Source organism: Alexandromys fortis, unplaced genomic scaffold, assembly GCF_014885135.2.
Source record: "Alexandromys fortis isolate MF-2015 unplaced genomic scaffold, M_Fortis_MF-2015_v1.1 scaffold_59, whole genome shotgun sequence".
In the NCBI taxonomy this organism is placed as follows: domain Eukaryota; kingdom Metazoa; phylum Chordata; class Mammalia; order Rodentia; family Cricetidae; genus Alexandromys; species Alexandromys fortis.
The window spans coordinates 4,501,210-4,526,806 of record NW_026067943.1 but is presented as its reverse complement, the minus strand read 5'-3'; the positions used below and the strand labels follow the sequence as shown (position 1 = coordinate 4,526,806).

General features: G+C 52.4%; 2 protein-coding genes across 9 annotated transcripts in view; one reads left to right on the top strand and one right to left on the bottom strand.

Moving 5' to 3' along the window:
- Window positions 1–12,165, top strand: part of Vgll4 (vestigial like family member 4) — a 110,678-nt gene extending 98,513 nt beyond the window's left edge. For 5 of the 6 annotated variants that reach the window (XM_050148307.1, XM_050148308.1, XM_050148309.1 and 2 more), the window contains 3 exons: window positions 7,778–7,973; window positions 9,084–9,207; window positions 9,544–12,165. In XM_050148307.1, the coding sequence (XP_050004264.1) occupies window positions 7,778–7,973; window positions 9,084–9,207; window positions 9,544–9,815 (592 nt within the window). In that variant the 3' untranslated portion in view covers window positions 9,816–12,165. Of the gene's footprint in view, window positions 1–7,777; window positions 7,974–9,083; window positions 9,208–9,543 lie in introns of those variants that run through there. The other variant, XM_050148305.1, reaches the window with a different exon arrangement.
- Window positions 12,166–12,303: 138 nt separating this feature from the next.
- Atg7 (autophagy related 7) overlaps window positions 12,304–25,597 on the bottom strand; it is a 211,666-nt gene continuing 198,372 nt past the window's right edge. For all 3 annotated transcript variants that reach the window (XM_050148302.1, XM_050148303.1, XM_050148304.1), the window contains one exon: window positions 12,304–13,047. In XM_050148302.1, coding sequence (XP_050004259.1) covers window positions 13,015–13,047 — 33 coding nt within the window. In that variant the 3' untranslated portion in view covers window positions 12,304–13,014. The remainder of the gene's footprint in view (window positions 13,048–25,597) is intronic.

The following is a 25,597-nucleotide window of genomic DNA, read 5'->3' as shown; positions in this document are numbered from 1 at the left end:
AGATGGAGTAGCCCTCAGTGACGCGCTCTGTGTCTGTGGGGAACTTCTAGGAATGGAGGAGACCTTGTCATTAATCCATCCAGTTGCTAGCATACTGTAGTGTTTCTAAGCAACAGGATAACTCTCAAAAAAATCATCTTTCTTTAAAGTAATTTAAAGCTTATTTCTACAGTTCAATATAGAAATATTTTAAAAAGAAATCCTCTCTTTCCCGTTTTTTGGAAAATGTTCAGCGAGGACAGACCAGATGCTTGGAGCCAATCATGTCCCTAAACATTGTGAATACGTGTTCCAGATAGACAGGCCTTTGGGCCCTTTATTGGTCCTGTTATATAGAAACCATGGTAGGTGTCAAAAGATCATTTCTCAGGTGCGTATCTCATTGCTGTAGATTCTCAATACCTGAGGTTCTGTAGCTAGCTCTGTGGTAATTTAGTGGCTGATTTTGTTGTTATTTTTGGTTGTGGTTTGTAATTTTCAAGGTCAGTCATGGTTATAGGTGACTTGAGAAGAAAGACTCCCTTTCTTACTGGTTTTTATTTGGTGTTGAATCAGTGTATTAAAGACTTCACGAGGTAATTTGGAACCTGTCACCACCAGCTGCAGGGTGCTGGCACCCCTGTGAAGGATGTGGGTGTGCAGCCATGTGGATTACACGTGTGGGAATGCAGGGTGCCTGCTCCAGAGGGGGTCACAGGTAGCGCTAATTGAAAAAAAAATGTTTATGTGTGACTCACCTTTCCTTTTAGAGTGTTATTTTTATTTTATATGTATGGGTGTTTTGCTTGTGTATCTGTATGTGCATTACATGGGTGTAGTACCCACAGAGGCCAGAAGAGGGTGTCAGAGTTTCTGGAGCTGAAGTTACAAGCAGCTGTGAGCCATCATGTGGGTGCCGGGAACTGAGCCCAAGACCTCACCTTCCTATGGGACACAGGTGCTGAGGACCGCAGACCTGGGGTGATCTGTTCTTGTATCACCCAGCACACACATCCTGGGCTTCAGTTCAGAGGTTACCACTGTGCTGAAGGAGCCAGCCTTTTCCTGGTGCTCGGGTCTCAGTGCTCCTCTGCGGTGATGCTCAGTGCCCAGGCACTGCTGTGGGACAACGACTTGCAGCGCAGTGTGAGGCTGCTGACCGTCTGCTGAGGACCTGGCTCCAGAGTAAAGTGAAGAGGCTGGTGTTTGTTGCCGAGTTCTGGCAAGTCGGGTAGGGAAAGACTTTTCTGGTAGCTGGAAGAAGAAATAAAGTTCCCTGAGTTTTTCCAAAAGGAAGATGTGGCACGTAGACACGGCCTCTGCAGTTACCTGCCACTCATTAGGAGGCAGGCTTTGTGCTGAAGCTTTTCTGTACCTAGTGGCATGCCTGAGGAAGCAAGCTGTGTCCCTACAAGTGTCCAGGGTCTGTGTAGCCATCTGTGTGGCTGCCAAGCGTGGCACCCCCACACCTTGAGTAGGATGAAGCTTCTGATGTTTTCATCAACAGTCTGATGTGATTTTCCAGTGATTGTTTTTCCCCCTGTAAAGGTGTGGGGGAAATCAAGGAGGGAATCTTCCCACGACTTAGCAGACAGCCCTGCAAAGACCCTGTGGCAGCATAGAGTGTGGTGTGCGGCGATGGCGTTTGCAGCCCTTTCCTCTCTGGTAGCTTTGTGATCGAAGGTTACTCTCCTGGAGTTTCTCCAGCAGCCGTGACCCAGGTGCTGCCCTGTCTGCCCAGCCTCATGAGTGCCTCTGATGCTGGTTGCTCCTAAGAATGGGGCTGCTCTTTGAAAGTCAGTTCATTCAAAGCAAATGCAAGACACCAGCTGGCCCTGGTCTGTTTGATCACTCCTGGTGCTGGAGGGACCACATCTTCTCTCCTGGTCAGCTGCAGCCTTCCTGTGGGGACATTGGGAATTCCCTTTCCTAACCCTAGAAAGGCGTGGGGGAGGGAGGCAGGGGCAGGTAGGCTTCCAGGTGGGTCTGCAGGGAGCTGGTGCTGGATGTTTGGCACATCCTGGCCTCTTCCTTCACCCCACTCTCCAGTCTTCATCTCGGTGGTCCCAAGTCCTCCCTAACGGGTAACAATGTAAATGCCAGCCCAGTGGCGCCTGTCCCTGGATGGAGAGGGAGTAGTCGAGAGGTTTCTGCCCATGGCAGATGTGGCGGCTGGGCTTGGGCCGGAAGAGCCTGATGCTTTCCATCCCTCTCTAGTTTAAGGACTGCTTAGTGCCAAAAACACAATAGTGGTTGTACTTTTTAGTATCATTCATTGAGAGACTGTATAATGACGAAAACAGCTGCAACCCAGGAGCAGCGGGGATGTCGAGTGAGCACCTATTAATCTCAGCGGCATCCCATTCATTAGCATGAGCGTGCATGTGTGCAGCACATGATCTCCAGGCTCTGTAGACCATGCTTGGCGTGCACACGGGCTCTTGGCCTGTTTGTGTGTCGTCCTTGGGGGTTTGCGGCCTCAGGTGGACCAGTTCTTGCTTGACAAACATGGGGAGAACATGGTGCTCCACCCCCAGTCCCATGGCAGACCTGATTCTCCGGCTTCCGTTTCTTCTGTTGTCTCAGCTAATGATGTGAAACACATGCAGACGGTTCTGGTCTGGGGGGAGCGGGGCTGGAGTCAGAGTGTGAGGCCCGGCCCTGGAAAACGGGGAGCGTGGGGCTTGTGAGTGGGACCTCTCCCGAGACAGAGCCAGAGCCGCCTTGGACTCACCTGGTTATCTTAAATTGTTTTAGTTGATAGTGGGGGGGGGGGCAGCGCCGTGTCATCAGAAAGGAGTATGTGTGAGAAGCTCTGCATGGCCGTCACATGACAGGAAGTGAACTGTGTGGTGCTGCAGACAGTCTCTGAGACTGTGTGGCACTGATCCTCTTCCTTAAGGCTTGCACTTCAGCTTCCAGAAGCCTTTTCCTTACCTGGGTGCCGCATCACTGTGGCTGTCGGTCATAGCTCCTGGTGGATGCAAGTGACACCTGGGCTGCTGAAGGGGCCCAGGAGCAGGGTGGTAGTGGAGGGTACATCATGACGTAGCCAGGCTCTTTCAAGACTTGAGTGATGGCTCAGAAGCCTCGGGGATCTTTGCTGTGGGGACCAGTCCCCAGTCCTCATCAGAAGGGCGGCAACCTTTGCCTCCTGTTACAGGAGTGGTTGGTTGCTCCTGCTTTGTCCCCTACCTGCTCTGGGACTTGGGCAGATCTCCCTTTGCCCTCGTTTTCCCTTCCATCCTACAGCAGAGTTCTAAGGTGACACCTCAGAGCTGGTGTGGCACTGGGGGAGGAGTGGGGTGTTGTGCTCCCCAGCTGCGGTGGTGGCAAGTGGACACCAGGCAAGGGCATTCCTTTCAGCTCCATGCAGGCTTGCTGGGCTGACAGTCAGAGGAGAGCCAGCTCCACAGGCATTCTCTGTGGAGAATTCTCCGTGGCGCACAGGGAAGCAGATCCGTAACTGTCTCCCTTCTGGAGCGGCCAGGCCCAGGCCCATGTACTCTGCATCCTCACTAACTGACCCTGGCCTCCTAGGCTCCTACGCCAGGTGTGACTCAGTACACAGCACGTGTTCTCTGAGAGCCAGTCCTGGTTTCTGTAAGACCCTAAAGCAGGAGCTGGAGACATGGATCAGAGGTTAACAGCACTGGCTGGTTTTCCAGCGGTCCTGAGTTGAATTCCCCATAACTACATGGCGGCTCACAAACATCTATAGTAAGATCTGGTGTCCTCTTCTGGAGTGCAGGCACACGCATAGGCAGGACACTGTATACATATACACGATAAATCTTTAAAGCAGTGGTTCTCAGCCTGTGGGTTGAGACCCCAACAGGGATGTATCAGCTATCGTATTTACATTATGATTCATAACAGTAGCAAAATTACAGTTAGGAAATCACAATGAAAATAATGTTGTGTTTGGGATCACCACTACATGAGGAACTGTAAAAGGGTTGCAGCACTAGGAACCACTGCGCTAAAGCTTTGAAATGCCTTTGTATTAGTTATAGGTCAGTCAGCAGAGAGCATCACTGGAGAGGATTTCTGGAGATCTTTAAAGCAGTTTGACTCAGAGGTGAGGCAGAGCAGTGCAAAGATGGGACCATGCGCCCGAGAAGCCAGCCACGTGCATCCTGCGGACTGAGTCGGCAGGTGATTTTTATCATCATGCCGACTCGGGTCATTGGGCTCGCAAGACAAATGAACCCTTACAGAGTCATCTTGCTGGCCTAACATTTTTTAATTTTCACCATTTTTTGATAATATTTAGCATAGAATTATATAGCTGGACAAAATCTTTTCTTCAAACTTTTTTGAGCTTTAAAAACAACTTTTAAGACTTGTGTTAAACCTAAGGTACAAGCACACACATTACTGGAGGCTAGCCCAGGGTCAGGCTCCCCAGGGTCACTGGTTTCTAGCTCCTTTTTCCTGACATGAATAGGCAGAGGCAGGTTAAGCGGATCTCTGTCAGCTCAAGGCTAGCCTGGTCTAGTGATTGCTTTTCTTCTGAGGGAGGCTAATTTCTTAGCTGCCAATCCCAGTCTCGATATCATCTTCCCTTTGAGTGCCTGTCACCTCAGTCACCCTTCAGTGGCATTGAGTAACCTCATCTTATTAGATCTGGTCACACATAACATCTGCCAGGGGACCCCATTTAGTCTGTGACAGAAATTAAAAGGCAATGCACAGGAGAGAATCAAATGCATCTCTGAGAGGTGCATAGAAACAGGGCTCTGCTCTGCCAGGGAAGGTTTCACAGCTAAGAGCCAGGTCCTGGAGTCCTTGACTCAACCAGCGAGGTAACTTCACAGTGCCTCTGCCATTGAGCCTGTCTCCCACTCTGAGTCCACCGTAGTGAGGTCTGAGCACTCAGCAAGGGACCACCAGTGTGAATAGCTTGAGGGCCATCTTCCCACAATGCTCTCTGCTCCCACAGGAGGGTTCCTAACAGGGACTCAGGTCTCAGCTTCCTGTGACAGAGGGAATGAGGCATTTATAGGTTGGTTGGTTCCCTGAAGTTGAGTTTTGAAATTTCACTGAGCAGAAAGTGAGACAGCACCTTTGTGTAGGCAGGGGACAGAAATGTCAGCCAGCCCCAATGGTGTTTGTTGTCCATGCTCTCTTGGCTTTGAGGTGGACACGGGAACATGGCTTTCTGGTTGTGGGCACAGAGGACGTGGTCTGTGCCATCGTGTCCTTGTTAATGACATGATTCTTATCAAAGTTGATGGCCTCGGGTTGGTCGTGGTGTTGAGAGGATCTGAAGGCTTACTTTCTGCCCCCCAACTATTAGTGTTAGACTGTAGGGGGCTTGTGGCTGCCATGCAGGATCCCAGGGCACAGTGTTAGAGCAAGAGGGGCTCTGCCCCTGGCACACAGTGACGCCAGCACAGATTGGTATCAGGAAGGCTCATTCTGTCACCTCCGGGATATCCTGTGTGTTGTGGGAAGCCTGAGGCTGGGTGGGTCCTTCCTTACTCTTCTGCCCTGCCAACGTAGCATGGTTCCTAAGGCTGAGCAAGCTGCTGTGCAGGAGGTGGAGCTGCAGTTCCTGGGATCTAGTCTGCTTTCCTCAAATGCCATTGACATTTTGTCTTCTGAGCTCAGAGGGTGATCAGGAGCACATGGCAACTGTCCCCAGGAAACTCTGGCCTAGAAGAGTGTGGTGGTTTCTCTTTGCAACCCACCTTTCCTCTTTCTCTCCTAAAAGAGCTGGCATGAAATGGGCAAGGTCGATGCCCCCAGGCAGCTCCGTGAGTCTTCTAGGCCCTAGCAGGGCCCCTGTTAGTTTTCCCTCCACCAATTTGGTCTTTAAGGAGAGGCAGGATGTGTGTGGTTTGGGTCAGCGTCCTGACGGCACAGGACACACTGGGCTGTGATTCATTCAGAGGGGGAGGGACATGGAAAACAATGTCTGTCTTTAAGCTCCAGGAACCAGGAAAATGAGCTGGAAATATGAGTGGTGTGTAATTTTACTAAAATTAACCAGCAAGTTCCCAGGCTTGTTCTGAGCTCCGTGGTATTTTGTATGATGTATCATGCCCAGTGCCAACTGAATGACTTCCTCGGTGTCGAGTCCTGAAGGCCCCTGCTAGTGCCCCCTCATTCTGTGCTCCTCCGCATCTCATTATTGCTTGGCCATGTAAGAGTGCTGTGGGGATCCAAGATGGTAAGGACTGGTGACCTGGAGGTCCAGGGGACAAGAGATGCTAGCCTGCCTGAGTTGTCTTGCCGTCTGTAGGCCGTCTTCCTCGGACTTCCCAGTCCTCCCTGTGCTGTACCCATTGTACCTCCTTTTGTAGCCATTGCCTGCTCCCTGCGATTTCCTGTCCTTGTTAGTGTCTGCTGCTTGAGTCCCCGGGAGTGTAGAGTCCATCTGAAGGCTGCGGGTGCCCTGCGGTTCACTGGTCCAGTCTGGCTCCCCATGAGTCTGCCCATCCCAGTTGTGCACCTGATGTCTTCCTTTCTCTGTGCAGGTGGTCTGTAACTCGAGACAGGCAGGACTTTGTCTCCGCAAAGCTTTCAGTGCTAGTGTAGGACGGGCAAAAGCCGTCAGCAATGGTGTGGTGGCTTCTGCCCTGAGGGCTCGCACAAGTGCCTGGAATTCGGGGCCAATGTACATTCAGAGAAGCACAATATGGCGCAGCCTCCCCGGTGGACAGTTGTTGCTACAGCTTAACGAGTTTGTGGCACAGAGCCAGAGGTAAAAATGGGAAGGCAGTTGGGGATGGGGTTAATGGAAAAGGTGCTGGCTGCTGCGACTTGAAAGGAGCTCTGTCAAGTCATATTTGCTTAATAAAAAGGTGGCCTTGAGATGAACACAGCAAGGTCGGGGAATGGAGGGAGTGGTGAGCCTGTCGGTGTCCTGCAGGGCAGTTTCATAAGAGGCCGTCAGGGGATAAAGGATGCTGAGTACCCAAGGTGGTGCTGTGTCCTGTCTTACAGCATGACTGTCACATGTGTGTGGTGTGTGACTAAATATTAGCATGTTGCATTTGGCTGGCCCAGCATCAGGCATGGCTGCTTCCTGCTCAAAGCCCAAGTACACATGGCCTGCTTCCCTGGTGGTAAAGAGCAGGCCAAGCATGGGCTCTGAAGTCTCCTTTCAATTTTAAAGTGCTCACTCTGGCACCTGGTTAAAAAGGGACAGACCCTAAGCGGACGGCACTGGTGATGGTTCTAGAGTCAATGGGATGGAGGGAGGACAGAGCTGAGCCTGGAACAGTGTGTAAGCTGGGTCTTGTGGGTTCTCATGCTCTGCTCTGGGTACAGTGCTGCCGACTGATTGTCGTCTTCTACACTAATAAGAAGCAGACTCATACAGAGGAGGTCACTGGTCACCAGTGGATGAGACAGTCACTTGGCTCCCCACTGTCTTGGGGCCCTATCTGGACAGAGGTGGTAATGGGCACTGCCACGCAGAGGAGCAGGCACCAGTATGGCTTCGCATCAGAACTGGCTCAGAGCATGGGTCAGGTGTCTTTGGTCCTCAGCATTCCCATCCTACCTCAGTGACCACTGGTGGTCAAACTGAGCACGAGTTGATCTCGTACGTAAGCAGGCAGGCAGCACTGCTAAGCCTGCCAGAAGGGAAGGAGGGAGGTCACAAAGCCAACTTTGGCTCCAAAGGTTGCTTCTCCTACACTTAGGGCCTGGTTCCTCAACTTATCCTTTGGTCCTACCCTTAACACCGGGGTAGGAATGTCCTGGAAACATCAGGGGGAAGTGCATGGCTCCCCCCCAGAGCCCCCTTGCCAGTCATCCCCCTGAGCATGCCCCTGTCTTTCAGGAGTAAGACCGTCAACGGAGACTGCCGCCGAGATCCCCGGGAACGGAGCCGCAGTCCCATTGAGCGGGCCGCAGCCCCGGCTGTGAGCTTGCATGGTGGCCACCTGTATGCATCCCTCCCTGGCCTCATGGAGCAGCCTCTTGCGCTGACTAAGAACAGCAGTGACACCGGCAGGTCGGCTGTGGAGCGGCAGCAGGTGTGTATGTTGTTATGTCAAGCACCATGGTTGGTTCTCTTCCGGAGGTGACCAGGTCAGGCTGGGTGTAGGGGACCATGAGCTGCATGGAAACCCTGAGTAGAAGTCCTGAAGTTTGAAGGGACTTGGGTTCTTCCATTCCTAAGGCTTCACTGCTTTGCACAGTACAGGGTTGATCTTGATGAGGGAGCTCCCTCCTCCTTGTGTCGTCCCCCTCCCTCCCCTTCCCTGGCACTCGAAGAGGCCTGTGCTTACCCAGTAATGTTTCACAAAGTTAAATGTCAGTGGCTTTATTTTGAGCTTGCATCTTATAAAGTCATTGGTCACAAACCTGTGATTAGGACATGGGCTCTTTTTTATTATTACTGAAGAAAAAAAGTTCTTTCTTTCGGGGAGAGGGGCATTTGAGACAGGGTTTTTCTGGTGTAGTCTTGGCTGTCCTGGAACTCACTCTGTAGACCAGGCTGACCTTGAACTCAAGCTCACTTAGATCTGCTTACCTCCAGAGTGTTGGGATTAAAGGCATGCACCACCATTGCCTGGCAAAATTATTACTTTTTAAAAAACAAGGCCAGGTCTGGTAATTCAGATTTATAATATAGTTACTTGGGAGGTTCAATATAATAATATAGTTACTTGATCAAGTTCAAGGCAACTTCATAAGACCTTGTCTCACAAAGAGCGGAAAGGTAGAGGGATGTCTTACCTTAGCACAACACCCAGCAAGCCCCAGAGACAACAAAGGGTGAGGCTTCTGACAGAAACTGTGTGAAGAGGCTTTGAAAGCACAGAGACCGTGTGCAGCTCTGTGTGACCCATGCTGGGCCTGCGGGTCCTAGGTTCCCAGTGGGTGTTTGTACACTCATTGACAAGGAGAAAGGGGCCTGGCCCCGGGGAGATGCTGTGTGTCAGGGGCGGCTCACCTGCAGGTGCCAGGGGTGGGGACCCCAGTGCATCTAGTCTCTCCCCCTAGACCTGCTGTTTGGAGCACAGTGGGCTCCAAGAGCAACTGAATGCAGGGAGGTTTCTGTCAAGAGGAGCTGGGCCCTCTGGCAGCAGCTCAGCCTAGTCGGTGGATGAAGAGGAGCTGACTTGCTCTCCCTCCTGCAGAACCGGCCCTCCGTGATCACCTGCGCATCTGCAGGCGCCCGCAACTGCAACCTCTCTCACTGCCCCATTGCGCACAGTGGCTGTTCTGCACCCGGGTCTGCCAGTTACCGAAGACCACCCAGTGGTGAGTTTTCCACCAAAGCCTGATGCACGTGGGAACCCTGGATTAAGCTGTGAGCTGTAACTTCTCTCCCTAAAATCCACTTAGTGTGTAGTTTAAAAACACTGCTCTGAGCACCCGTGTACCTTGAACCGGCCATGCCTCGGGTGGGGAGGAATTAAGGACATTTAGTCCCTGGCCCCTCCGGGCTTCAGATGACAGAAGATAGGCTCCACTATTGTCATTTAGTGCCATAAAGACACTCTGGAGTCACCTTCCACCCAGGGTGCATAAGTACCACTGACTAGGGTCCCCTGGTCCACTGATGCAGCCTCCTCTCCTCTGATCCGCCCTCTGCAGCAACTGCCACCTGTGACCCTGTGGTGGAAGAGCACTTCCGTCGGAGCCTGGGCAAGAACTACAAGGAACCAGAGCCAGCACCCAACTCAGTGTCTATCACTGGCTCTGTGGATGACCACTTTGCCAAAGCACTAGGTGACACATGGCTTCAGATCAAAGCGGCCAAGGACAGCGCTTCCAGCAGCCCAGAGTCAGCCTCCCGCCGGGGCCAACCTGCCAGCCCCACTGCCCACATGGTCAGCCATAGTCACTCCCCCTCTGTGGTCTCCTGAAGGGGGCTCCATCCTCCAGCCACACAAGGATCTGCATGGTTTGCCTGAGCTTTCAACAGTCAGTGCTTCAAAAAACAAAAAGCAAAAAAACAAAAAAACAAAAAAAAAAAAAAAAAAAAAAAAAAAAAAAAAAAAAAAAAAAAAAAAAAAAAAAAAAAAAAAAAAAAAAAAAAAATTCGGGGGGGGGGGGGGGGGGTGGTTTATTCGCAAAACCATGTTGCCTGGACTTTTGTTCTGCTCTGTTTTGTACTTTTTGGTGTTCGTACAAGGGGTCTCACCATGGCAACAGGAACAGCATGGAGCATCGGTCCAGCAGAGCATCCTTGCTTCCTGTCCTGGTTACCAAAGAAACCTCTGCAGGTCTGCCACCTGGCAGCCGGGACCCTGCGGCCCTTTCCTAGTCACAAGCCATGAAGACATGGGGATCCGGACGCTTTGTGCTCTTAGCTTTTGAGACTGGGTGTGCACGGCTTGGCTTCCTCCTGGGGTCCAGCTCAGTCCATGTGTACATGTGTCTGCCTGAAAAGAACTGTCCTGATTTGCACTATGGAGGGCAGGGCTGCCTGTTGGGCGGCTGTCTGCGATGCCAGCACCAAGGGCAAACTGCTAGGGAACACTTCTGATCATGTGTGCTTGCATTGTTGCTGAACTTAGAAGGTCTCTAGCAGGTTCTAGGTCTTTCTCTCTAGTCTTGAGGTGCTCACAACTGGACTGCAGGTTCCCCCTGACCATGGGCATTTACCGTCTCTGAACACTGCAGTTGGTGAGGCTAGTGCAAAGGCTGGAGGACTCCGTAGTGCTTCTGACATGGTGCATGTCTTAATACGAAAAATAGCTGGTTTCTATTGACTGTAAGCTCAGACTGTAGCACTGACTGGCTTTTTGGCGGCGGCATTAGCCTATCCCGTCAGTTACAGCCCTGGATACATTCACTGCTGGTACAGCTGTGCTTCTGAGAGGTGTAGTCGATGCTCACTTCACTCCGAAAAGGAGTGCACAGCCGGTGGGTGTGGTAGGCTGGGGAGCCCATTGCTGCTGATTTTTCTGCATCCTGGGTGGGGGACTTGAGTTCATGTCTTTAGGCTCCTCAGTGCAGACTGCTCCTTTCCAACTCCTGGCCAACCAGCAGGTGCCTGACAGTCTGCAACATGGGGCTGCGTGCGCTTCCTCTCATGCCGGGGCCAAGGCTGTACACATTCCTCTATAATAACTCTACAGTTATTCCTGCATCACTAGTGCCCGCTCTATTAATAGCTACTAACTAGACATTAGAAGCAAGCAGGACAGACAGGGCTGGGGATGCCCCACAGCAGCTGCTCCTCCCGGCCGTGAGCTTTTCTGTCCCCTGTCCCGGCCCGCTCGAGGAGGGCTAGGACATCACCTAGCTAGAACCACCTCCTCAAAAAGGCATTATGGACTCCTTGCACAGGGGAGCCCATGGGGCTGACGTTCAGTAGGAGGAAGACAGGTTAGCTGTTGAACTTGGGAAACAGGCGAGGGTGGGAAAGCGGGGACTGATACCCGAGTTACAGGGTGGCTACCGGCCTTCACACAAGTGGACAGCCCTCCTGCCCCGCACACTTCACTCCACTCTCCTGGGCTTCCAAGCTTGGCATTCAGGCCCCTATATTTTCTGTAGGAAAAAAAAAGAATTGTTGAGAACACTTTTTTTATATAGGTAATTTTAAAGACCATCATTACGCTGTGCGTAAAGAGTGTACAGAGAAATTTGTAGGTATTTTTGAAGAACAATTAATTTGTTAATGATATGTAGCTATTTAATTTTTCCCCTTTCCTATCGTAATCATTTTTTTGTTGTTTGGGAAAAAAAAAGTTGATCTTTTTTTGTCGTAGGTGTGTCTGTAATCGTGCAGGTACACAGTTACGCCATGACAACACTGCGTCCGCATTCATAGCCACTAGTTTGTTATTCTACAGGCTACTGAGGTTGTCACAGGAAAACAACCGCACCGCGGACTGGCTCTGTGGGCAGCAGGCCTCAGACACCCGTCAGTGAACGGGTCATTGCTGTTGGGGTGGGGGTGGCAGGGTCTCTGGGGCACCGACCTATCTGGAATAGGCTGTGTCCTGGAGGGGAATGCCACACGTCAGCGGAGGGGTGCGCCATCCTGCCTGGGCAGGAGCTTGTGTCTTCCCCAGAACCAAGCCACCCATGTGCGTGCTGACCCCTCTCTATGTTTGTAAATCTGTAATATACCATTCTCTGTGGTCTGTTTTTCCTGGAAGAAGAAAAAAAAAGGTTTGGCAGGCCATCTTTTTTTTTTGTTTTTGTTTTTTTTGTACTTAAAAAGTAGCCTTAAGAACAATAATAAAGTGCTCTTAAACCAAGGTTTTGTGTGGTTCTTCCATCCTAGGTGGCACGTGGTGCCGCCCTGTGCCCAGGCCTGCCTGTTTCTGGGAATCCTTGTGCAGGTGTGCATGGTTACCTCTTGCAGCCTCTACCTTAGGCCAGCCAGGGTTTTCTCAAGTCTCCCTTACTGAAATCTGCTGAAGTCAGCCATGTATGGGCTTCTGTTCTCGACATGACCCAAGTGGAAGATGTGTAAGTGTGGGAGGGGGGCTGCTAGGAAGAGCACTTCTACTTAGGGTGACCACAGTTGCCAAGGACCTACCGGAATGAGGAGGAAAACTAGCCCTGCCTCAGTAGCAGCCGCAGAGAAGCACCTGCCTGTGGTCCAGCTGCACACCAGTCAGGCAGAGCTCTGCCCTGCTTTCCACCAGCACCGTGGCAAGAGCTTCTCCTCATCCCTGGAGCAGGGTGGCACCACAGCATGCCGGCAGCTGAGGGTGGGCCAGTGTGGTGCTGCCAGGGCCCACAGCAGTACTCTCAACATGGGGCTCCTAGCACATCCTTGTTTGATCTATGCTGAGTCAGATGCTCCCTCCACTCCTACTGGGCCAAGGTGAAAAGATCCCAGGGGAATCTTTTGACAGCAGGAGAGGAAAAAAAAAAAAAATCAATGCACATAGAAGGACCCCCAAGTCAGTGGCAACGCCAAAGTTGTTATTGAGTTCAGAGCTGGTGAGATGGTGCAGGAAAGAGCAGAACTGGGCAGCAGAGGGTACCCCTAGTCCTCAGGGGAGTAGGAATCAGAACCAGGGAGGTGGCAGGGCCCAGATGGCCAGTCCTGGGGAACAGTCCTGCGCCGAGGCCGGAACGTTCCTGAGCTGTGGTTCCTCAGATGGTCTCCTCATCACTCATGTCCCAGATCTGTGTGGAGAAGGGAAGATACTGAACTGAGGGGACATTCCCCAACTACAGCTTCATGACAACAGAAGCATACCCTCCCACAAACACTGTGTGTGCCTCCCAACATGGGATTCCCCTCTGCAGAGCTGCCCTGGCTCTGAGGACTGATACCCTGTTTCTTGTTCAGTGGATTAAACCTCAAGTTTCTTCCTTTCCCAAACCCTCAAAGCCAGTGGGCGAGCTGATGAGAACTGCAGCAGCTGGGCAGCCCCTCCCTTCGGCCTCTCCCACATCCCCAGTGTACCCGGCCAGCTCCTGACCTTTGCAGCATGCACTATTGGCCCAGTCAGCTTGTCCAGCTGAACTTGTCAGGGGGCAGGAGCTCTTGGGAACCTGTGCTGTCCCACCGTCCACACTACTTAGGCCAAGTGCAGGCAAGGGAGCTGGCTGTCACTCAGAAGAGCCCTATCCCAGCAACCCCAGGCTACCTAGGCAGGGTGACAGAGACTACCAGATCCTGCCTCTGTATCCCTAGGGAGCCTGAGGGTGTGAGCAGGGGAGGGAACCCGCTCCAGGCCTCTGTCCCAGTAACTCCTGGCAAAAGTCCTGCAGAGAGGTGGCCCGAGGACAACATGGCAGGTCCCAAGACTGGTGCCCTAGGTACCCTAAGGGTCCCCAGAGAGCTGGTCCCTGAAGCTATGCCTTCAGCCTCCCACAATTCCTAGAATGGGTTACACAAGGCTACCTCAGCCCTTGCATAGCCCAGGAACGGGGTGGCTTGTGGGTAGGAGGTTTAAACATTCAGCAGTGCTGGCTGTCAAGGAGGTGACTTCCCCTCTCTCGAGTAGAGGTGTCCCCATACTGTCTATTTCGACACAGGCCCTTGCCTTAGAGCAAGAGAACTTGCCACCTGTCTTATTGGGCACTGTGTCTTTTGGTCCCAGATACCCTTCAGAGTGATGCCTGGCTTCGTGAGGCAGGTAGCATAGCTGCCTGCATATAAGAGCTTTTGACCTGGTCTTTTGGATGTGCAGGCTGATGGATGGGAAAATCCCAGCATAAGTCCCTGGCCCATTCCAGACGCACATTTACACAGATGCCTGGGCTTCGGGTTGTATAGACCCAGAGCTAATACTCCCATAATGCCTCACTCCTGCCAGTGAGGTAAGGAGGAAAACAGCTCAGAGTTTGCCTGAGATCACACAGCCAACAAGCTGCCAGGCTGGGGAGCCAGCGTGGAGGAAGGAAACGCTGAGGAGGGGACTGGGGCTGGAGGTATCAGACCAAGAGGATGGAAGATGAGCTCTGGAGTTTCTGCCCAGCCTTCCTGGCTGAGTGGCATCCTCTGTGCAAGGGCAGGTAGACTTGGCATGGTTGCTCCTGGACCAGCTGTTTAGCTTAAAGGTTGTGACCAGTGGGGCTGCTGTGGGCACTAACTGACTCTTGGAGAGGCTCCTGCAAGCCAACCAAAGGGCTCACTATGACACCATTGGGGTCTTCCAGACCCAACTCCTAGGGACAATGGAGGACCTTTTTACTAGGGCAGCCTGGCCATGTCCATTGGTGGGGTTCATACAGCACCAGGGCAGCACTGGCCTAGCCAGCCTCCCATTTGTCTTCTGCGTGAATAAAGAAGACGGTGAGTTGGCAGAGGTCTGCTTAAATGTTAATGCTTGGTGCTGGCATAGTACCATTACCAAGTTTCACTCTATAGCCTGGACTAGCCTCGAACTCACAGCCATGCAATCCTGCCATAGCCTGCCAAGTGCTAGGATTATAGACATATTCTTTCCACCATAGCAAGTTTCTATACTCTTTTCTAAAGAGAAAGGTACCATAGAGGTTTTGTTTGTTTGTTTGGTTGGTTGGTTTTAACAAGAATGAAAAAGTTCATGCTTGAAAACAAAAAGGCCATCACAAACTAGGAGAGAATTATTTCATATAAAAGGAGCTAGTGTAAAGAACTCTTCTTAAAAATGGGCAAAAAACAATTGAACAGATGCTTCACAGTGGACACTTGTTAGCCAGTCAAACCACAGAAGGGGCTGAGGAGATGATGGTTCAGTGGATAAAAAATACCTGCCATGCAAGCATGAAGATCTGAGTTCAAGTCCCTAGAGCCCTTGTAAAGCTGAGCATGGTGGCATGTGTCTGACCCATGTTCCTACGGAGAGGTGGGAAGTAGAGACCAGCATCACCAGAAACTCCTGGACTAGCCTGCTGTACAAAGTGGCCAACACAGAGACCTTGTCTGTGAGTGAGGTGGAAGGTTTGTTTCCTCCATGTGTACACATACATCTACACACACTTGCACACACCATACACATACACACACTTGCACACACCACACACACGTATTTAGTTAGGGTTACTATTGTTGTGCTAAAACTCCACGGGCCAAAAGCAACGTGGAGAGGAAAGGGCTTATTTGGCTTACACGTCCACATCACAGTCTCAACTGAAGGTGACCAGGGCAGGAGCCCAGCTTTGCAAGGAAAGACAGGAGGTCAGGCTGCTACTCTCAGCTGAGTGCCGGGGAGGATGTCTGCCTGAACTACAGCTCCAGAGGGCATCAAGGTGTACCAGCTGCAGCACAGGCATGACAGCCTCTGGAAAGGAGCTGCTGGCATCCAGTTCCAGCCTGGGTCTGCTCTGGGCCACACCGCAGTGCACACCATAGGCCGAGGGGCCTCTTCCATGCAAACTGTCATAACCCAGGGATGGCACAATTTTTGGAGTGTGTTAAATGTGTTCACTTGCCAATGTAAACATCTTAACCACACTGCAGCTTGTGAAAGTTGGGGTTGGCACTCCTTATGCCTTGTGGGCCTCTGCATGGCCCATTTCCCACCCCCTACAACACATCCCTCTTTTGGGAGGGACAGGAGCAGAGGTGGACTGTATTGGGACCAGGTAAAGATCTTGGCTTGAGCTTCCTCTACAGACTCCCTAGGAAGAACTAGACCCCCTGGGGAGGCTGAAAAGTCTGTCACATGTCCTGAGGAATATGAACCCCGCTTATCCTCCTGTTTGTCACCATCCCTCACAGACCCTCCTAGGCAGCTAGTTATAGGTTTAGGGAGCTTCTGTCAGCAGGTAGCACCAAGACCAGGAAGGGATTCCCAAGACAAAATGTCTAAGCCAAGAGTGAGCCGACTGTGGGTCGGTGCATGGCCCATGACATCCTAGGCCAAATAGGCCAGGCAGGAGGCAAGGTGGTGGAGGCCATAGCCTAGGGAGGTTGGAAACTGAGGGGCAGGGCTGGCTGTGGGTGCTGCGTAGCCTCCTGATGCCCAGCTGAGAAGCAGGCAAAGGATTTTTTGTCGCTGGGTCTCTACAACCCCTCTGGGACAGTCTTACAGGTAAAGCTGCAGTAGTGTAGGACACACACAGGCTTGCTTGTCCAACATGCCCAGAGCAGGAGAGAAGAAAGGCTTCCTTCTGCCATGTAGGCCTCTCCATGTGGCGGGGTCAGTAAGGAGAAAAGGGAGGCCATATCCCTGAGTATCCTTGCAGCTAGTCACCAACTGTTTGTCAGTTCTAACTGGGGGTTGCCATGGGGCCGGGGACGGTGCGGGGGGGGAGAGGAGTGATCACAGACCCTCTGGCTGGCTGCTTCCCTGCAGTTTCTCTCCTGGTCCCTGGCAGTTTCCTTCCTACCACTTTTGGCTGTGAGTAAGACAGCCCTGCCCCCTTTTGCAACTGCATAGTAAGTTTAGAGCCCGTGCCCCTGGACAGGTAGACTAAGCCAGATGGAATCCCCTGGTATGCAACTTCCCTCCATCCCCCTGAAAGCCTTTAAACATCAGAAAACCTCCTTTGTTCTTGGGGTTTCCAAGAGCAAACTGAAGGGCCTGTCTCTCCCTTCAGGACCCTGTCATTCTGCGGTGGAGCTTCTCGCCTGCTTGCCAGGTTTTGGAAGGGAGGCCTTCTTCCTCCCCATCTCTCTTAGCCCATCTTCCTCCCCCATCTATCTTTCCATCTCATCCTCCCATGCTGCCTCTGGTGTGATGTTCTCTTGGCTGCTCTCCTTACTGCAAGGGTAGCTCATCCCCTCATGGTTGAGAGACTTTCTATAACAAAGTCAGTTTTGAGGGGTAATCTCATGTCAGCTCCTGTGTCAACTTGATATAAGCTAGAGTTATCTGAAAGGAGGGAACCTCAGCTGAGAAAATGCCTCTACAAGCCGGGGCTATAAGCAAGCCTGGAAGGCATTTTCTTAATGAGTGATTGATGTGGGAGGGCCCAGCCCATTGTGGGTGTTGCCATCCCTGGGCTGGTGGTCCTGGGTTCTATAAGAAATCAGGCTGAGCCAGCAGCCATGGGGAGCAAGCCGGTCAGCAGCACCCCTCCATGGCCTCTGCATCAGCTCCTGCCTCCTGGTTCCTGTCTTATCTGAATTCCTATCCTGGCTTCTGTTAATGTGGACGTGTAAACCAAATAAACCCTTTCCTCCCCAACTTGCTTTTTGGTTACGGTGTTTCATCACAGCAACGGAAGCCCTAACCAAGACAGCTAGCTCCTTCCAGAACCTTCCGCTTGAACCTGTTTATTGTTATTCTTGTAACAGAGATGTAGAGGAAGCAAGGGACCGTGACAGTTCCCCACACCTGGAGACCTACACACCTTCTAGCAGATTCTCTGGCAGGGAGGTCCCAACTGTCTCCCTAAGGTAGGGACACTGTCTCATGAAGGTCAGGTGAGTGGAAAGGAGAAGAGGGGGAGGTAGATCTCATGAGCCTGGGCCTGAACCTCTGCCTCCCACTTCAAGGAGGGCCAGAACCTGCCCGGCTGGCACAGGGAGGGATCCAGGCCTGTTTGCAGGCACAGGAAGGGATCTAGGTCTGTTTGCAGGCATAGGAAGGGATTCAGGCTTGTTTGCACACAGGTTTTAAGGGTATGAAATAAGTTCATGAATGAATTAGAGAAACAGAGAAAATCAACCCTATGCTTGGTAACAAAAGTACAAGATGTGGCCAGGAAGTGAAAACAAGATTCCTGCTGCTGGGACCCCAGGTGTGAGTTCAATTTTCTTTGATGCTTTCAGTGTTCAGTGCACTCTTAGGCCAGAAGCATAGAATGTGTATGTGTATGTGTGTGTGTGTGTGCATGTGTGTGTGTGCGCAAAGGGTAGCTCCAGGAACTGGGGCTGGGTCCCTGTCTGTAGGAAGGGTCCACACACACACACACCAATGAGTTTCACCCTCCCAGGAACTGCTGAGCCGACATGGAATCAAATGGAACCATGGAAGTTTCAAGATGGGAAACCCTCAAATCCCAACCCCCTGCCCACTCTTGCCTCTTTACCTCAGTTTAGAAGCTGGGCCTCAGGGTGTGGATGTGTTTGTCCCCTCCCCTGGGTGTCAGAGAAGGAGCTCTCCAGTGTTTGTCACCTTAAGTGAGAGGCACTGAGCTGAGTGGAACAGACCTCCTTGGGGCTTGACCTTCACTGACTTTCAGGAGAGCAGGCTAGGCACAGCCCACCAGGGTGTGCCAATCACCGCTTCAGCTCCACTGTGGAGTCTGGCCTGGAGGTGGGATGTGTGGGAAGACGGACAGCCTGGGCTTGTTTGCACTCCCCTAAGCTTCAAAACACATTTTTTGAATTAGGTGGTAAGAATACAGGGTAATTTTTGTGGCACCAACATACTTTCTTTCAAGATATGATTTATATGTTTGGCCCACATCTTAAATGCACTGGTGATTGAGATAAATGGCCGTGCTGGAGGCTGCAAAGTGGTTTCCATTATGTAGCTCTGATTTTGGGTTCCTTAGAAAACTTTAAAGGGGCAGGCACATTCGTGGCCTGCCCTCTGCCTCACAGGGATTTTGGGGTTACCAGTGGAGAGTGTGGGAGAAGGGAGGGAGGGAGGGGCCCTCAGAGCTCTGGGAAGGGTATGGCCATGCACAGGCTTCCTGGGAGCTCATTCTGATACTTGATGTACAGTACCACAGGGGACCTTCAGGACAAGGGGCCCGAGTCCCGAGGGAAAGCTGTGCTAACAGACTTGCATCCCCCATCAGAGTCCCCAGGGCTCTGCCCCTGGGCTCACCACCACAAAGGCACAGAACAGACACGGGCCTCCTAAAGCCCCTACGATTACAGTGACCAGACAGTGTGGCGTCCAGGTAAAGATGGAAACACAGAGCAGTGTGATCCACTGTGCACCAGCCCTGGATTCCTCCTGAGGACCAGAGAAATAATGTCCGGCAAGGCGGGGAGACGGGGCAGCTAACCTCCATCGAAGGTGCCACAGAATTCAACAAGGGAAACAGCTTGAGTGAACAGTGCTGGCGGGACCAGACACCGTAGTTGCCACTGCTGCCACACACTGCACACCACACGCAAGAGCAGCTTAGTCACAGCCATGTGCAAAGCTTGGCTGTCACATGTCTACAGAGAACACAGAATTTGAGTCTCACAATGGGTACAATATTCTTACAACAACAAAAACAGGAGCCAGAAAAGAAAAAAATTCAACTGGATACCACCGAAATAAAAAATGTTTTTTCTCTTAAAGATGATATCAAAAGGCCAAGTGTGGTGGTACATACTTTTAATCCAGCACTTGGGAGGCAGGGGCAGGTGGATCTCTGTGAATTTGAGACCAGCCTGGTCTATAGAGTTCAAAGCTAGCCAGGGCTACATACTGAGGCTCCATTTCCTGTCTTTTGCCATGTTGCTCAGGCTAGCCTGGAACTCCCAAGCTCAAACAATCCTCCTGCCTCAACATCCTGGGAAACTGGGACTGCAGGTGTGTGCAGCAATTGGTTTGACAGTCCCTTACCACTGACCACTAGGTTCTGCCTACTCAGAGGCTTTCACGCACTGGGAGGTTTCCAAAAGCTCTGCTGTGGTTTCAGTGTGTTCCCCAAAGTCCAGGTGCTGGGGAGCAACCCCAAAGCGCCCACGTTGATGGTGTCAGGGTGTTCAGTATGTGCCTGGCTAACACACAGCACTTGTGTGGCAGTACTGGCTGGTGGAAACCTTGGGGAATCGGTAAGATTAGATGAGGTCGTCAGGACAGGTCTCCCTTGATGGGGTGACTAGCTTCCTAAGAAGAACTCACACCTCGTTCTGCCTCAACATGCTCCGGTCCGACAGCCTTGCTACTCCAACTTCCCAGTTTCCAAAACCAGGAGCTAGAGAAACATCTCTTCTTTAGAAATGACTCATTTGGGGGGTCTTTGGTGACAGCAACAGAAAGCACACTAAGAAAGTCCCCAAACTGAAAACAACCCTAATCCCAAGTGGAAGCCACTGATACTTATATAGGGAGGGCACGGCAGGCACTGGGTCGCAGTGTGCTGTGGGCGGCCTTCATTGCACAGGGGCTTGTTTAGCAGCAAGCCTAGGGTTAGGGAGGAAAATCTGTGCTGAACACAGGCCTCAACAACTTGAGAAAACATGCTGCCAGCGTTGCTGCTTTCTGTGAGCCCAGGGAGTGGAAGGTAAGCAGCCTCGCACAGCAGCCCTGGAGCTGGGCCTCCATCCCGACACCAGCAGGGTGGTCCTGGCAGCCCTGGGCTAGCTTACAGCAGCTGGTCCATGCCGGAGAATCTGGAGGCCAGGGAGCAGGATGTCAAGGATGCTCCCTATCTGAGGGTTACCACAGGAGTGCTTACTCTGAAAGCAGACAGCAATGACCTCCCTGAACAAAAACATCCTCCCGAGGTGTGCACAAAACCCTGCCCTTTGCTCGGGAAATGGAAAGTTCTGATTTCTTCCCCTTTCTTCTGGACAAAGAGCCTGGGAAGGAGAAGACCTATGCCAGCTCCAGCCTCCTTCCCAGGGCAGCATAGCGGGGTCAGAGCGCAGCTGCTGGGTGAGGCCAAGGAGCCTGAGTTCCTGGTCCTTGTGCCTCAGTCTCCTTGAGCCAAGACTGGCAGGGGCTGAAGAGGACACGACTTGCGGGGTGCCGTGCTCAGCAGCAGTCTTCAAAGACAACAGGTTTGGTCTCACTCGCTCTAAGGAGCTATCTACAACACGCAAGCTCAACTCTACCATCCTGCTTCTCTGGCGTCAGAGGCCAAGGCTGGCCTGTCTCGTCACAGCCATCTAGACCTCACAGGCATCCTGCCTCTGTGGGGCAGGGGCCTTCGACTGTGCTGGGTCCTGAGGGCCTCTCCTTCCTCCTCATGCAATCATCCTTTCCCCGCTGGGGAAGTCTTGACTTTGTATGTGCGTGCACACGCGTGTGCGTGTGTCTTTAATCATTAGAATAAGGGGGGAGGCTGCAGGATCCCCGGGGCCAGGGCAGTTCCCAGAGCTCCAGAAGGTTCTTGGGAAGCCATTAATTGAGAATAGCTCTCTCGAGAGCCAAAGCCACAGCTTAAGGGCAGCAGTGTTCTGAAGCGACACGAGGGTACCCTGGCTGTCTTACGCCCCTGCCTAAATTTAGAGACATCTCAGGACAGGCACCCATGGCCACCACAGCACCACATGGCCCTGCTGATGGTGGCAGGCCCCGTCATTGCAGAAAGGAGTTCTCAGAGAGGCTTTGTGCTTCCCCTTTGACTTCTGCCCGGGTGTTCCAGACAGGAACTGCTTTCCCATACACGCTCTCCAGTCCGACAACAAGCCATGTGGAGCCCTTGCTTTGTAAGCACATCTCCACCTGTTTGGGGGTGAGCAATTCAGGAGACTGAGAGGCAAAGATTCTGGGCTCAACCTTTCCCTTGTCAAGTCTTCGATCCAAGCATGAACCGCCTGTCGGGCACCCACAGGGTCTGTAGATGTGTACAGGAAGAGGCTGGGCTAGAGTAGGCTGGGTGCTCACTGAAGCTTCCGCAGGGGATGGGCTAGTGTAGGCCATGGAGAATGGGAAGTTCCAGCAGAAATGCCCACATGGCCCCCAGGGAGGGCCCCTCAGCAGGACAGCCAAGAAATCTGACCTTTCAGGAAGGCTTCCTGGAGGAGGGGTCTACAAGGAGACAGAAGCAGGGGCTTCCAGCAAGAAGAAACCAAGGGAACTGGCGGCCGGCTAGGAGACTCCTGCAGGAAGAGCTCGCAGGGCAGCTCAGCACAGGCTGTCAGGGCCAAGCCAGGAGGGGCGGGGGGAGTTGTTCTTCCTGGGCAGGGAGACTTTGGAGGTCTACATGAGAAAACATGACTATGGACACAAGCCCCTGAGAGATAACAGTTTCCCATGTGGGCTCCAGGACCCCTGATTTGGGGAGACAGGTGACAGAGGACAGGGCTGGGTCACTAGGAGCTCCATGTCCTATTCTACTAACATGGAGTATACAGTGTCCCAAATAGCAAACAGGAAGCTACTGTGTGTGGTCCCTGTCCAGTGGCACGTACCCCCCAGCATCAAGGGCTGCCATTCAGGAAGGGCCGATGCTGTCCAGGCTGCTGTGGCTTTGGGGTTCGGCCTTTGCACCACGGCACACAGGGCCTGCAGTGAGCAGCAAATGCAAGGACAGACACACGGCCACAGCTCCAAGGGCAACAGTGTTCTGGAGTAATTTGGGGGCATCTTTCTTTACCTTGGCTGTCTCATGTCCATGCCTAAGTATAGAGCTGTCTCAGGACAGGCAGCCATGGCTGTCAAGGCTCACACTGACAGCTGACAGTGGCGGGACACAGTGCTTACTGCTCTTCCCCAGAGTTGTTTTCTCTTGGGTCTTCATCTATTACGGCCTCGTACATCCTTGGCAGGAGGTGCCAAGGCCAAGACCTGGACTCAGGGACATGACCATGCCAGCCTATATAACAACTTCTCCTTGGGGCACAAGGCTGGCCAGGTTCTGCTGGGCAGTACTTTTCCAGCCACTTGGACTTGTTCAGGCTGGGCATCCTCTGAGGGGCCTTGGCCATGCCAGCCTGAGTGGCGGTATCTCCCCAGCACATGAGGCTGGCCAGGTTCTGCTGGGCAGTACTTTTCCAGGCACTGGGTCCGTGGATCCCAACTTTCCCTTCATGGAGACACATCCCCAGTGGTGGGAAACCCGCCTCAAGCTGCGTTCCAAGATCTGAAACTGGCTGTAACATGAAAGCCTGCCTGTTTTTAAGAGCAAAAATGAGAGGGCAGTTGTTTCCCTTAATAAACAGTCTTTTAACCCGTTTTACAAACAAACCAGCTTTCTGCTCCTAGTTTCTTTCCTGTCCCTCTTTCTCTTCGTTAATTTGATAAGCAACAGGCGCCAAGCTGAGGCAACGTTTTGGTTACAGAGCTGAGAAAGAAAAACTGTGGCTTTGAGAAACGGCCTCTGCATGCAACCAGCTCCACTGGCCCCTTAATGAGTCTTTCCTGCTGAGATTTCTAGGGCCTAAGAGGTGGCCTAGAGGTAAAAGTACATTCTCCTCTTTCACAGAACCCATGACTGGTCCCCAGAACCCATGTCAGGTGGCTCCCAGCTCCTCCAAACTCTAACTCCAGGGCATCTTATCTGGCGGCTCTGAGTCCTGTGGGCACCTGCACACATGTGCACAGAACCCACTTCTGCTTTAATAAGTTTATAGAACTGAGTGCTCGGAGAACAGGATCATACAGCAAATAGCATCCGGTTCCAAGAAGAGGGAACGAAGGGCTGGACAAGCCACTGATGGAAGCGCTGGAACCCCACTTCCCTCCCTCCCAAGGCTCTACAAGCCAGCCTGGAGAACAAGGCATAAGAAGTGTCCGCACAGACGCGTAAGACCTTGTTTGTAAAGAACACAAGTGGGGATCACCTTCTCTGACACCCCAAGAAGCGCCCACCCATACCAGACTCCTGAGCCCTGGATCAGCTTGCAGGACAGAACCAAGGTAAAGGTGCTGCCCCAATATTCTCTGTCTTGGGCCCTGACTCCAGTCCTCCGACTTCAAACTGGGGCTTCTCTTCCCCTCTGTCTGTGAAAACTGCCATGTTAGCATGCAAAGCTCATGGTGGGTTGGGTCCCCACAGGCCCTGGTGTGGGGGATGGCATCAAGATGACTGACAACCTCAGGTCTGAACCGAAGGAGCAGGTTCCCATGCACACTGGCCAACTGTGCCTCTCTCTGCATCCCATCTGTACTCCTGTCTACTTTGCCCTCCTCTCTTTGGGTCCCAGTGTCATGCACACCAGTTTTCTCCATGCAGGTGATATACCTGGCTCCTTTGCTGGCTCTGAGTTTGCATGGTATCACGGTGCTTAGCAACGCCACGCTGATCGTCAGCAGTGCAGGAATGCACACACCACGCTGAGTGAGTGGACCGAGGAAGGAGCATTCTCAACATGAGCCCCACTGAGCCTTCTTCCCACCGTTTTAAATCTCAGCACACACTGCGTCCTCAGCACCCGCTGTGCTTCACAGCACAGGGAGGGACTGGCTAGCTGGCTGGTATGTATGAAACCCTTCAGTGTCTGGGTTAAACTGGGTACATTCTTGGGGTGGTTCTGGAGAAGGTTCCTTAAAAATGACACCAACGAAGTGCTGAGAGGAGTGTTAGCCTGTGGCAGCCTCTGAATGTCAACCTCCGTGCTATGTTGTCAGGGCAGACTTCAGTGAACAGGAACTTGCAGCTCGTGGACCAGGTGACAGCCGGGGCCCTTCATCCCAGTCAATAGCAATCAGGCACACAGGAGGACAGGGCCTGAGTTAGGGACTTCATCTTCCTGAGGTGAACAGCTAGCCCATCTAGGAGTAGTCATCAAAAGGCTCAGTGTCAGGCATGAAGGGAGAGGTTGGCCTCTCCCACTCTGGGGTGTCCACTCTCAGGACAGTGGACAGGAGCCTTGTCTCCCATGCCCACACCCCTCACCCTTTTGCTCTAAAACCTGCCCTGGGCTGGGTGCCCTGCATCTAGACTAGCCTCCATCTTCTAGAGCAACAGATCCAGGGCAGGACAATCAGGCTGGAGGCTCAGCTGGCTTGTAACCCATGAACTGAGTCCCAGGTAGCTGGAGTGCTCCCCTGGGAGCCAGCTGTGCCCTGCAATGCCCTGCCACCTACAGATCAGGCACAGGGGTTGGCTGCGCGGGCACACTCACTAAGACTAGGCACGGAAGCCAGTTTCCTTTCCTATCCTTTTTCTTTAATATCTGGGATAAATTTAGGTCTAGTTTGCTAGAGAAGGGCTCTACCATGGAGCCCCACCCCCACTCCGTCATGGCAGCGGTCTTTTTAAAGATTAAATATTCTGGTGAAAGGGCTGATGGAGGCAATGGGATGCTCAGAGGTGGGGGACATATTTTAGCATATGGTCCTGTGGGGTACAAGTTAGAAAGGTTTGGGGGTTTTCTTGCATGTCTTTGTTCCACTCATGTAGACCACTCCTCCCCAGTGAGCACTCCTTCTCCATTGAGCACTCATGCAGACCACACCTCCCCGTTGAGCACTCCTCCACTGAGCACTGATGCAGACCACTCCTCCCCACTGAGCAATGGGGTTTCTCAGAAGCAGAGAGAAAGGAGTCTGATAGCTGTTCTTGCCAAGATGCATTGCAGGGTCCTTAGGGCTCCCTGCACACAAAGGCTGCATTTCCTGGAATTTCCCACAGGTTGCCCCCCTCCACCCTCAGCACGGCAACTGACACATGCAGCTCAGCTGGGGCTCAGAGAAGAGCATGCAGCCACCTGCAGGGCCTCGCTCCTGCTGCG